The sequence below is a fragment of the Triticum aestivum genome, chromosome 5A, assembly GCF_018294505.1.
Source record: "Triticum aestivum cultivar Chinese Spring chromosome 5A, IWGSC CS RefSeq v2.1, whole genome shotgun sequence".
Classification (NCBI taxonomy): domain Eukaryota; kingdom Viridiplantae; phylum Streptophyta; class Magnoliopsida; order Poales; family Poaceae; genus Triticum; species Triticum aestivum.
Genome location: NC_057806.1, coordinates 713,261,062 through 713,272,935, shown reverse-complemented (window position 1 = coordinate 713,272,935; position 11,874 = coordinate 713,261,062). Strand labels below are relative to the sequence as shown.

The following is an 11,874-nucleotide window of genomic DNA, read 5'->3' as shown; positions in this document are numbered from 1 at the left end:
TTGCGAAGACCTTTTGACTATGTTCAGGATAATTAAGTTCATCTTATGAACTCCCACTCAGATAGACATCCCTCTAGTCATCTAAATGATTACATGATCCGAGTCAACTAGGCCGTGTCCGATCATCACGTGAGACGGACTAGTCAACATCGGTGAACATCTTCATGTTGATCGTATCTACCATACGACTCATGCTCGACCTTTCGGTCTCTTGTGTTCCGAGGCCATGTCTGTACATGCTAGGCTCGTCAAGTCAACCTAAGTGTTTTGCATGTGTTCCGAGGCCATGTCTGTACATGCTAGGCTCGTCAACACCCGGTGTATTCGAACGTAAGAATCTATCACACCCGATCGTCACGTGGTGCTTCGAAACGACGAACTTCCGTAATGGTGCACAGTTAGGGGGAACACCTTCTTGAAATTTTAATGAGGTATCATCTTATTTACTACCGTCGTTCTAAGCAAATAAGATGTATAAACATGATAAACATCACATGCAATCAAAAAGTGACAAGATATGGCCAATATCATATTGCTCCTTTTGATCTCCATCTTCGGGGCTCCATGATCATCATCGTCACCGGCATGACACCATGATCTCCATCATCATGATCTCCATCATCGTGTCTTCATGAAGTTGTCTCACCAACTATTACTTCTACTACTACAGCTAACGGTTAGCAATAAAGTAAAGTAATTACATGACGTTTATGTTGACACGTAGGTCATAAATAAATTGAGACGACTCCTATGGCTCCTGCCGGTTGTCATACTCATCGACATACAAGTCGTGATTCCTATTACAAGAACATGATCAATCTCATACATCACATATCATTCATCACATTCTTGTTGGCCATATCACATCACATAGCATACCCTGCAAAAACAAGTTAGACGTCCTCTAATTGTTGTTTGCATGTTTTACGTGGCTGCTATGGGTTTCTAGCAAGAACGTTTCTTACCTACGCAAAACCACAACGTGATATGCCAATTGCTATTTACCCTTCATAAGGACCCTTTTCATCGAATCCGATCTGACTAAAGTGGGAGAGACAGACACCCGCCAGCCACCTTATGCAACTAGTGCATGTCAATCGGTGGAACCGGTCTCACGTAAGCATACGTGTAAGGTTGGTCCGGGCCGCTTCATCCCACAATGCCGCCAAATCAAGATTGGACTAGTAACGGTAAGCATATCGAACAAAATCAACGCCCACAACTACTTTGTGTTCTACTCGTGCATAGTAACTATGCATAGACCTAGCTCTGATACCACTGTTGGGGAACGTAGCAGAAATTCAAAATTTTCCTACGTGTCACCAAGATCTATCTATGGAGAGACCAGCAACGAGGGGAAGGAGAGTGCATCTACATACCCTTGTAGATCGCTAAGCGGAAGCGTTCAAGAGAACGGGTTTGAAGGAGTCGTACTCGTCGTGATCCAAATCACTGGAGATCCTAGTGCCGAACGGACGGCACCTCCGCGTTCAACACACGTACAGCCCGGTGACGTCTCCCATGCCTTGATCCAGCAAGGAGAGAGGGAGAGGTTGAGGAAGACTCCATCCAGCAGCAGCACAACGGCGTGGTGGTGGTGGAGGAGCGTGGTGATCCAACAGAGCTTCGCCAAGCACCGCGAGATATGAGGAGGGAGAGAGGTAGGGCTGCGCCAGCAAGAGGAGAGTAACTCGTGTGTATTGGGCAGCCCAAACCTCAACTATATATAGGGGGGGGGAGGGGCTGCCCCCACCTAGGGTTCCCTCCCTAGGGGTGGCGGCAGCCCCCTAGATCCCATCTAGGGGCGGCCAAGGGGAGGGGAGAGGGGGAGGCGCACCAGGGTGGGCCTTAGGGCCCATCTGCCCTAGGGTTTGCCCCCTTCCCCTCTTCCTTGCGCCTTGGGCCTTGGTGGGGGGCGCACCAGCCCACCTGGGGCTGGTCCCCTCCCACACTTGGCCCATGCAGCCCTCTGGGGCTTGTGGCCCCACTTGGTGGACCCCCGGGACCCTCCCGGTGGTCCCGGTACGTTACCGATAAAACCCAAAACTTTTTCGGTGACCAAAACAGGACTTCCCATATATAAATCTTTACCTCCAGACCATTCCGGAACTCCTCGTGACGTCCAGGATCTCATCCGGGACTCCGAACAACATTCGGTAACCACATACAAACTTCCTTTATAACCCTAGCGTCATCGAACCTTAAGTGTGTAGACCCTACGGGTTCGGGAACCATGCAGACATGACCGAGACGTTCTCCGATCAATAACCAACAGCGGGATCTGGATACCCATGTTGGCTCCCACATGCTCCACGATGATCTCATCGGATGAACCACGATGTCAAGGACTTAATCAATCCCGTATACAATTCCCTTTGCCTATCGGTACGATACTTGCCCGAGATTTGATCGTCGGTAACCCGATACCTTGTTCAATCTCGTTACCGGCAAGTCTCTTTACTCATTCCGTAACACATCATCCCGTGATCAACTCCTTGATCACATTGTGCACATTATGATGATGTCCTACTGAGTGGGCCCAGAGATACCTCTCCGTCACACGGAGTGACAAATCCCAGTCTCGATTCGTGCCAACCCAACAGACACTTTCGGAGATACCCGTAGTGCACCTTTATAGTCACCCAGTTACGTTGTGACGTTTGGCACACCCAAAGTATTCCTACGGTATCCGGGGGTTGCACAATCTCATGGTCTAAAGAAATGATACTTGACATTAGAAAAGCTTTAGCATACGAACTACATGATCTTGTGCTAGGCTTAGGATTGGGTCTTGTCCATCACATCATTCTCCTAATGACGTGATCCCGTTATCAATGACATCCAATGTCCATGGTCAGCAAACCGTAACCATCTATTGATCAACGAGCTAGTCAACTAGAGGCTTACTAGGGACATGGTGTTGTCTATGTATCCACACATGTATCTGAGTTTCCTATCAATACAATTCTAGCATGGATAATAAACGATTATCATGAACAAGGAAATATAATAATAATCAATTTATTATTGCCTCTAGGGCATATTTCCAACACATAGGTATTTATATCATTATAACATGGCAAAAGAGATTTGAGATCACAATAATGATGTTTAGTGGCATTTTTGAGCATGTGTCTAATGAAGCGATGGCATTTTTGAGCAGTTGAAATTTCTAGTGGCAAAACTGAGTAGTGGGACACAACCGGTGGCATAACTGATAAAAACCCTAAAAAGAAAATCAAATAAGATTTTATTTTGTAGTTTTTGGCTAGTTTATTTGAATTTAGGAAAAATTGCACGTTTTTCAAAACTGCATTTTAGGGCCAAGAAAATGTTCATCTCATTCCAAATATTTTATTTAGGCAGTGAAAATTTATTTTGGCATTTCTAGAATTTTTCTTAGTCTCGGCGGAATTGTTTTTTAAACTGTTCGCGCACCTGACTGGGCCGAAGGCCCAGCCGAGCTGGGCCAAGCCCGCGCCGCCGCCGTTTCCCGCACCGGCTCGGGAACGGAGTCCCGAGCGCAGCCGCCGCCGCCGCTCGAGTCCAGGAGGAACATGCATCCCAAGACGGCCCCTTCCCCAAGCCGCGTCGCCCCCCTCTCATAAATAGCCGCCGCCACCCCACCCCGCCACCTCGCCTCGCCCTGCCCCGCCTCCCACAGCCGCCTCGCCGCCGCCTGCCGCGCCCGCCGCCACCGACGCCGCCGCCGACGCCGCCCCACCCCGCCGGAGCCCCGAGTCCCGCCGGAGTCCGACGAGGTAGCCGCGCCATTTCGCCGCCGGTTTTTCGAAGAAAAACCGATCCGGTTTTATTTTTTGAAAACCCTAGGTTTTTATTTATTTTATTTTATTAGATTGGTTTTATCGGTTCTTTTATTTAGCGAGCGTTCTCTCGTTCGTTCGTTTTAACGGACGAGTTCACCGTTTAGTTTCAGATAACGAACGTTTGTTCGTTAATCTATTCGTTAGTTTTTCTTTTTCTCGGATTTTCCGCGATTATTTCTGATCGCGATTTCTGATCCGATTTTTGTTTTAGTTTAACTTTTCGCTCGTTTATCAGAATCAGGCGATTCAAGCGCCTAGATTTTTGTCTCGAAACCCTCTTTCCGTTTAACCAACCCAAACAAGTTTTTGCTTCTATAAAATTTGACTTAGTTCCAGATTAGTAATCGAAACTTGTTTTCTCTCGCCGTTTGACTTTCGTTGTTTCATTCGATTTGTTTCTTTTGCAAACCGGAGTTCTTAAGTTGAACTTTCTGGTTAGATCTCTTATTTGAGTTTTACCTGTGCATTAGATGAGTACTCATTGTATGCTTGTTTGTTTGTTTGCGTTAGAGTACCCGGAGTGCGCCGCTTGCTACTTTGAATCTCTAGGTTTCGCGGATCATCAGCAAGGCAAGTAACACTTTGATCATACCTCTTACTACCCTGTTTTATTGCATTAGATCAATCCTCGAACGATTGCATGATTAGGATCTGTTTAATATGTGGGTTTTGGGAAGTAGATGAGGTAGCACCTATTACCTGTTTTATTATCAAACACTGGGAGTTACTTCTATGTTTGCTTATGCCATGCTATGCTTGTAGACATGGATTGGGTTTGAGTGTATCCATGACAGATGTGAGAATGTTAATTAATGGTTCAACTTAAGGTGGCAACTTTAATACACATCTGGGTGGATTGAGGCACCTGGGTATTCCAGTGATTGCCTGTTGTTTTTCTTTATGGACCGCCACCCAGGCTCAAAGGGATCATGAGATTATTCATACTAGAAACTTCCGTGTGCAGCCACAAGCTACTATGGGCTCTAGCATAGTTGATTAAGTCGTGCGAACTTTTACAGTGATAGACTAGTAGATGTAGGGGAAAGTAGGTGTAGCGGTCTACCCGATCATAAGGTGCTAGCGCTTCTGAAAGACTATGTCTTGGTCATCCGTTTCTCAAACACCATGTAGTGCGAGAATCCCAACGGAGGAGATCGAGTCTTGTGGGGAAAAGTGCGCAAACCTCTGCGGAGTGTATAAACTAATCATGGTTAGCTGCGTCCCCGGTTATGGACGTCTTGAGTATCTAGTACTTGGATTATCATGTGAATCTCATCATGTGACTTTAATTAATTCTGTTGGGTTTTAATGATGATGTTTAATTGGGATTGAGAGGGTGTCTACACTCTCAATGTTTAACAACTACCATGATAGTTAAATAAAATTTATTCCATTGTAGTAGGAAAAAATTGGCTTTACGCAAAACTGTAACTATAGAGCTTTCCACCAGCCATATATGCATGTAGTATAGCCTATTTCTGTTCAGTACTCTCTATGTGTTACATTGCCAGCATATTCCATGTGCTGACCCATTTTCGGGCTGCAACGTTCATGTTGCGGACTTTTTAGACGACGAGTAAGGAGCTTTAGGTCATGGTTCTATACTCAGTGATGCCGTTGGAGTTGATGGACTCACTTATCTTCCAAGCCTTTCGCTGTTATCGTTATTAGATGGCCTTAAGACATATTATTTGTAATAAGTTCTCTTTTGAGACACTCGTTGTAATAAGTGTGTGATTGCTACTCTGTTATAAATCCTTCAAGTACTGTGCGTGTCAGCATTACTGATCCAGGGATGACACTGAAGCACAGAGATCAGACTGTTTGAGGTCTGGTCGCTATATGAAGGTCTCCACAAGGTATATTTGTTTCCAAGGAATTATGAGAAGTGCTTACTTTTTCGATCATTTTACCGTGCATTCTTCTTATACAGTGTATTTCAGGGTTCTTATACCATGTTGGTATTTACACAAAGTGCAATCTGATACCCAAAGATTTGACAGTCTTATTTAGACAATTTAGAGATTTTCCCCCCTCTGTTAGTTGTTTCCTCTTCAAATTGAGGAAATAAATGTATTCTTAACAATCATGCTCCCATTCTCCACAATGGAATTGTTCATTATAGCCAACTAGGAGTATTAGTTTTTCTAATGGATAACTCTTTGGGTTCAAATACCTTTTTTCTCCTGCTGGTGATAATGAATATAGAAGGAGTTTGGCTCTGGAAAGTAAACACACATGTAAACTTAATTAAATCTCATTGTTATGGCAAACAGTATCTGAAATGCTAAGAAGTTGTGAGTGATGCCTACATGTATGAAGAAATAGGTGGATCATTTGTCCTTCTAACAAACAGGGTCATGTCAGATATTGAGATGATCCTTTGTCAAGATATATAACCACTAGCAGATACTGAAACCAATGTTTAAGTTGTCCCTCTTAACAAACAGGGTAATGTCAGAGTATAAAATTCTGAAACCAATATTTCACTTAGCCATGCCCTTTAGCAGACAGCAATACGTGCACGTAGGAAACCTCACTTGTCTTGAGATGGATTGAATTTTATAGTAGCGTAGGTAGCCAAAGCTAGCTCGAATCACTGGATTGATTGATGGACTAGCAAGATATGCATATATGAAAGTTGATTGGGAGGCCATTGTCGACGCCGGAAGTAATAGCTGCCCGATGAATGCGCGGGAAGAGATCCCTGCGGAGCAATGGCGTCCACGAGCAGCTCTCATGGTCATGGGCGTGCGAGGAGCTTGCACAAGGAAAGGATGGCATGCAGCCAGCTACGGTCGACGCGGCCGCTAGGGTAGCCTGTCGAGTCTTCTCTAAATTAACCTTCATTTAACATGTTGTATTATATGATGTGAAAAAGATGCCATAGAATTTGTAGTTAAAATCATTTTGCAATAGTCGCGGTTCTGTAAATAAAAAATATATTCTATGTTTAAAATTCTATTACATGAATTTTATGGTTCCAGTTACATTTGTGCACTAGAGTGTGGCTGATCGTTGAAGCAATGGAGAAGAAAATGGTGAATTTTATAGTCATGACCCTGACAACTTATTTTACATAGACAATGGTGAGCCAAGCGATAGCACATCCTAGATGGACATTCAAGGGCGAGGAAACAAGGAAGAATACACATTGTATTTCTACAAGATTGGGGTTGTAGAAACAGATGGATAGCATAGGCAACGTAGAAGAAAAAAATTAATATTCTGTGGCAACGCATGGACATTCAGCTAGTAGATATTATAGAAAAAGAAGTTGTACGAGATCTGACAAAAGTAGCTCTAAGTAAACTTTTTCTAAAAACTTAGAGCATCTTCAACAGCCGCGCCAAAAGGCGCGCGCGATAAACCGAGTTTTTAGCGCGCGGGACGTTTTCGCGCGCTCCAGCGATGGCAGGAAACTAGCGCGCGAGAATCGTTTGCGCGCACGTGGAAAAAGGCGGCAGCTCGCACGCTATTTTTGGCGCACCGCTTCCGGCGCGCCTTTAAATTGTGGCGCTCGCCACACGGCTATTCCACACTCTCTCTTCCTCTTCCGCTGCCAGGCGTGCCTCCCCCGCTTCCTTGCTGCTTCCTCGCCGCTCCAGCGTCCCGCCACCGACACACCACCATGCCGCCGAGGAGCATCGGGCTACCGCGGCGTCCGCCAGCGCCCCAACGGCTCGTACTACGCCGAGATCCGGTCCGGCGACGTCCGGCTCGGCCTCGGCACCTTCCTAACTGCGCACGAGGCCGCCCACGCGTACGACGCGGCGGCGTGGCGCCTAGACAGGCTGCATGCGTAGATGAACTTCCAGGACGTCCACACGCGCCAATAGGTGCATGACGTCGCCCCTCCGCCTCGTCTTATCACGGACCAGGACCGTGCGGAGCACGCTTGGCGGCAGCACCGCCTCCTCATCGCTGAGGAGGACGAGCCGGCCATGGCGAAGTGGCGCCGGCGCCACCTGGAGGACGTCGCCGACGAGCAAGCTTACTGGGCGAAGCAGACGGCAAAGCGCCGCGCGGAACGGTTGGACAGGCGTCGGCGGAAGGCCCTGGCGTTATCGCAGTACGATATCGTTGAAGTAGGTGGGCAGTCGATCTTTACGGATAATGATCCTCGTTGGGACGACATGTGGCTCGATACCTCGGACCAGACGAGCGAGGATGATGATGATAATGATGAGTGGGAGTAGGTTGTAGTTGCATTGCACTATCTAGTAGTTTTTTTATGTCGTTGGACCGTAGTTTTATCTATTTATGATGCGAAACTATATAAAATATCTATGTATCGTTTTTACCTATGAATTTTTATTTAGTATCGTTTTTACTTAAAAAGTATGTGCGCAATGTTCGGCTGTTGGAGCTACGCGCGCGCTGCATGTGAGCGTGGCTGCTAGAACTACACGCACGCTAAATTTTAGCGCGGCCGCTGGAGCCAGCGCTGGCCGCCATGCTTTTCCCTCCATTCCTTTATCTAAAGTGTATTATTTTCAACACAGTGACCAAGGCATATAGTTATGTAATAGATAGGACAAAATTACCCTTGTCTAATTTGTATATTAGCGGCAAGTAAATCATTTAGGCTAGAAAAGGAAGAGATACACACAATCGGGAGAGAGATATTTTTTCTTTTCTTTCTCTACAAAGAGAGATACATGCAATCAGGTGAGAGATACTTTTCTTTTTCTGAAGGGCCAAGATTGGAATTATGAGAAATTAGAACAAATGCACCTTACATTATGAAATTTTATAAAAAAGACAAATACAACTTATATAAAGAAACTGAGGGAGTATTTTTTGGGCGGGTGTTGGAGATGCTTTTAGCAAGTGGCAACTGAACCGAGGAGCGGCTAGGCCCATGAAGAGCCCACAACGTTTGCTTGCTAGAGTTAGGGTTCCACTTCCACCGCACCACCTCCCCTCCTCTCTCGCCCTCGCCCTCGCCCTCGCCGTCGCCGCCGCCGCCGCACAGCACAGCACAGCACAGCACAGCAGGGGGGGTTTGTTGGGTGGTGAAGGATGAGGCCGGTGTTCTGCGGCAACTTCGACTACGAGACGCGGCAATCGGACCTGGAGCGCCTCTTCTCAAAGTACGGACCCATCCGCCGCATCGACATGAAATCCGGTACGATTCTCCCTCCCCTGCCTGCCTGCCCTCTGCTCTGTGGATTATCACGTCATAAAATCTTCCCTGCTCTGCTCTGCTCTGCTCGTGTCCATAGATGATATTCAATTGCTCTGCTCTGCTCTGCTCGTGTCCATAGATGATATTCAATTGCTCTGCTCTGTGTACTACCTACACTAGTATGCTCTGCTCTATGGATGAATGGATGAATGGATGAATGTTTCTACTGCCTGCAGGCTACGCCTTTGTCTACTTCCAAGACGAGCGCGATGCGGAGGATGCTATAAGGCGCCTTAGCAACGCCGAGTTTGGCCATACCAGCCGCAGGCTCTCCGTCGAATGGTCAAGGGTAACCTGCTCTTCTCTGTCTGTCTCTCTCTCTGTACCCTGATGATTTCGTTCGTGCTACAAGCAGACTCTTCTCCTCCTCTCATGCATGTCTCCCTTTCCTCCAGCAAGAGGAGCCGGTGCCCAAGAACCGCGACAGGCCTACAGGGGCTGATGCAAAGCCCACCAGGACGCTCTTTGTTATCAACTTTGACCCCATCCGCACCAAAGTCGTTGATATCGAGAGGCATTTTGAGCCCTACGGCAAGATTGCAAACATTCGTATCCGCAAGAACTTTGCTTTCGTGCAGTACGAGGCGCAGGAGGACGCCAGCGTAGCCGTCAACAAGACCGACAAGAGGTACTGCCCATCCTCCATCCAGTATCAACAAATCAACAAACAATGCTGCAAATCTTGTATGACTCTTTACTTGTTGCCAAGTGCATTTCCACTTTGCTCTACACTAGAGCCCTGGGCAGGCATGGCATTGCTGCTATTACTACTGCATCTAACAATGCACTGATTCTTCCGTCATTTCATTTGGGGTCCATAACATCTTCATACTGGATTCCCTCCCCCCCGACTAGTTAGGTTATTTCGCACTGTGCTGAGGTCTCAAATTCTCTGCTACATCATGTGACTGATGCAATACCTGACATGCATTTTCATATGATAATTGGATGGGCTTTGTTCTTACAATAATTATTTTTACATCAATACGAAAGCAAAACTGTTAGGTAGGCTGCAATTTTTAGGCCCTCAAATATTATCTGCGCGCTTGCTCCACTGAAGCACCGTCAAGTCATTAACTCTCCAATATCGTAGGAATGCTTGCTCTGCTCCACTGACCCATCGTCTAGTTCTGCTTCATGCACTTTGGCAAGTAGATTTGGTAACCAGTTATTCTTTTTGGGTCTTGAGCTAGTTTCATGTGGATGGCCTCAGTTTTGGTTTGCTGAATTTGCACTGTCATGCCACATGCAGTTGCAATTTCCCCTTGTAAATTTGTAGCTACTTTTCTAGGAATTGAAATTTGACCAAGTACGTTTGCTGCTGAAGCTTTTCTCATTGTCTATTCTGCTTCATATTATCTGCAACCCCCTCTTATATCATTCATAACATACATGGTGATTATTTTTGGGATAGTAGCTTCTAGGCTGTTCTTCCCATCAAGTCTGATGTATCTGTAAACTGTAATATTGTCGGCATCTTGCTTTGCTCGTGCAGACTTTTACGTCACATTTCTCATTGCTGGGTGTCATCCCTTCCTGTTTCTGTGCAGCACGATATTGGACAGGGTAGTGACGGTTGAATACGCCTTCCGGGATGATGACAATGAAAGAGATGACAGACATGGCAGTCCCAGGCGAGGCGGTGACAGATACGGCAGCCCGAGACGAGGGGGTGACAGATATGGCAGTCCCAGACGAGGCGGTGACAGATATGGCAGTCCAAAAAGAGCTGACCAGGGCAGGCGTCCCTACGTGCGCTCCCCTAGCCCTAGGTACCGAAGTCCAGATTACGATCGCCGTCCACGTAATTCTGGGTATGATCGCCGCGATGGAGCACCCTATGGTAGGAGCCGAAGCCCTGTGTATGATCATTATGAAAGAGGCAGGAGCCCCGGCTATGGTCGTTATTAGGTAAGAATACTGAGTGAGTTTCTGAAAGAAACCATTATTATTATTATTGTTATTATTATTATTATTGTTGTTGTTGTTGTTGTTGTTGTTGTTGTTGTTATTGTTTTTTACTACCTTTCCTAGCATATCTTTGAAGTGCTTATTCCGTTTGGCGGTGCTACATTTGATTTTCTATCCCGTTGGATGTTGTTGACCCACACTTTTCAGGGTGGATTGATTTCGAAGGATCACAAAGGAAGGAATCCCAGGGAGGAAGGAGGGTGCATACGCTCAGACCCTTTTTGTCCGTGTGCTAGAAGAGCGAGGGAAGTGAAGGGCAATGCGATGCTATTTTTTTCATATCAACACCACCTTGTGTATTTGAGACGAATAGTTGATATCAGGTGGGATCAAGATGTTTTAAGCGATTGTTGGTCGAACTGGCATGGATGATGTACGCGGTTACGCCTCTTAATGGCCTCTTGACAAACTAATGACCTGACACTTTGGAGAAGTAGTTTGTTTGTTTGTTTGTTTGTTGTGATGATGGATCCCTGTATGGTATTGGTTTTGGTATTGGTATGCCTTCCAGTTGATTGACAATAAGATGTTAGTAACGCCCAAAATATGTATGTATTGGTTTTTGTTGCTATGTTTGTTTGTTGTGGTCTGCCATCCATTTCCATTGGCTAATAATGAAAGTTAGCATGGCCTGGAGATTTGTTTTCCCAATGACCGATCATAATTCATTTTCTAGATAAAATTCAGTTAGGTGGGGAAAAAGAAAAAGGGACTGAATTTATGTATCAGGCAGGCCATGCTGCTTACTCCTGTCTGCTCGGGAACTTAGAACATCTACAGCCGGACGACTCAAATCTGCGCCATTTGTCGCCAACCCTTTCTCCCCCAAGGTCCGCCCTGTCGCTGCACGCGAGGGAGGCCTGTGTGGTGGGTGTGGCCTCCATC

General features: G+C 46.2%; 1 protein-coding gene across 2 annotated transcripts; it reads left to right on the top strand.

Annotated features, from left to right (window-relative positions):
- Positions 1-8,673: 8,673 nt before the first annotated feature.
- Positions 8,674-11,452, top strand: LOC123106211 (serine/arginine-rich splicing factor RS31). 2 transcript variants are annotated; one of them, XM_044528438.1, is made up of 5 exons: positions 8,674-8,958; positions 9,195-9,307; positions 9,414-9,646; positions 10,569-10,929; positions 11,155-11,452. In XM_044528438.1, the coding sequence occupies exons 1-4, from the start codon at positions 8,853-8,855 to the stop codon at positions 10,927-10,929; spliced, it is 813 nt and encodes a 270-aa protein (XP_044384373.1). In that variant the 5' UTR covers positions 8,674-8,852; the 3' UTR covers positions 11,155-11,452. The 2 variants fall into 2 exon arrangements, with proteins under 2 accessions (XP_044384373.1, XP_044384372.1); XM_044528437.1 differs by having other exon boundaries at positions 11,137-11,452.
- Positions 11,453-11,874: the final 422 nt, after the last annotated feature.

Excerpts from the sequence above, each read along its gene's own strand:
- LOC123106211 (XM_044528438.1), top strand. The coding sequence starts at position 8,853 with ATGAGGCCGGTGTTCTGCGGCAACTTCGACTACGAGACGCGGCAATCG. Across the intron at positions 9,308-9,413 it reads TCTCCGTCGAATGGTCAAGG|CAAGAGGAGCCGGTGCCCAA; the intron begins GTAACCTGCTCT and ends CCTTTCCTCCAG. Across the intron at positions 9,647-10,568 it reads GTCAACAAGACCGACAAGAG|CACGATATTGGACAGGGTAG; the intron begins GTACTGCCCATC and ends GTTTCTGTGCAG.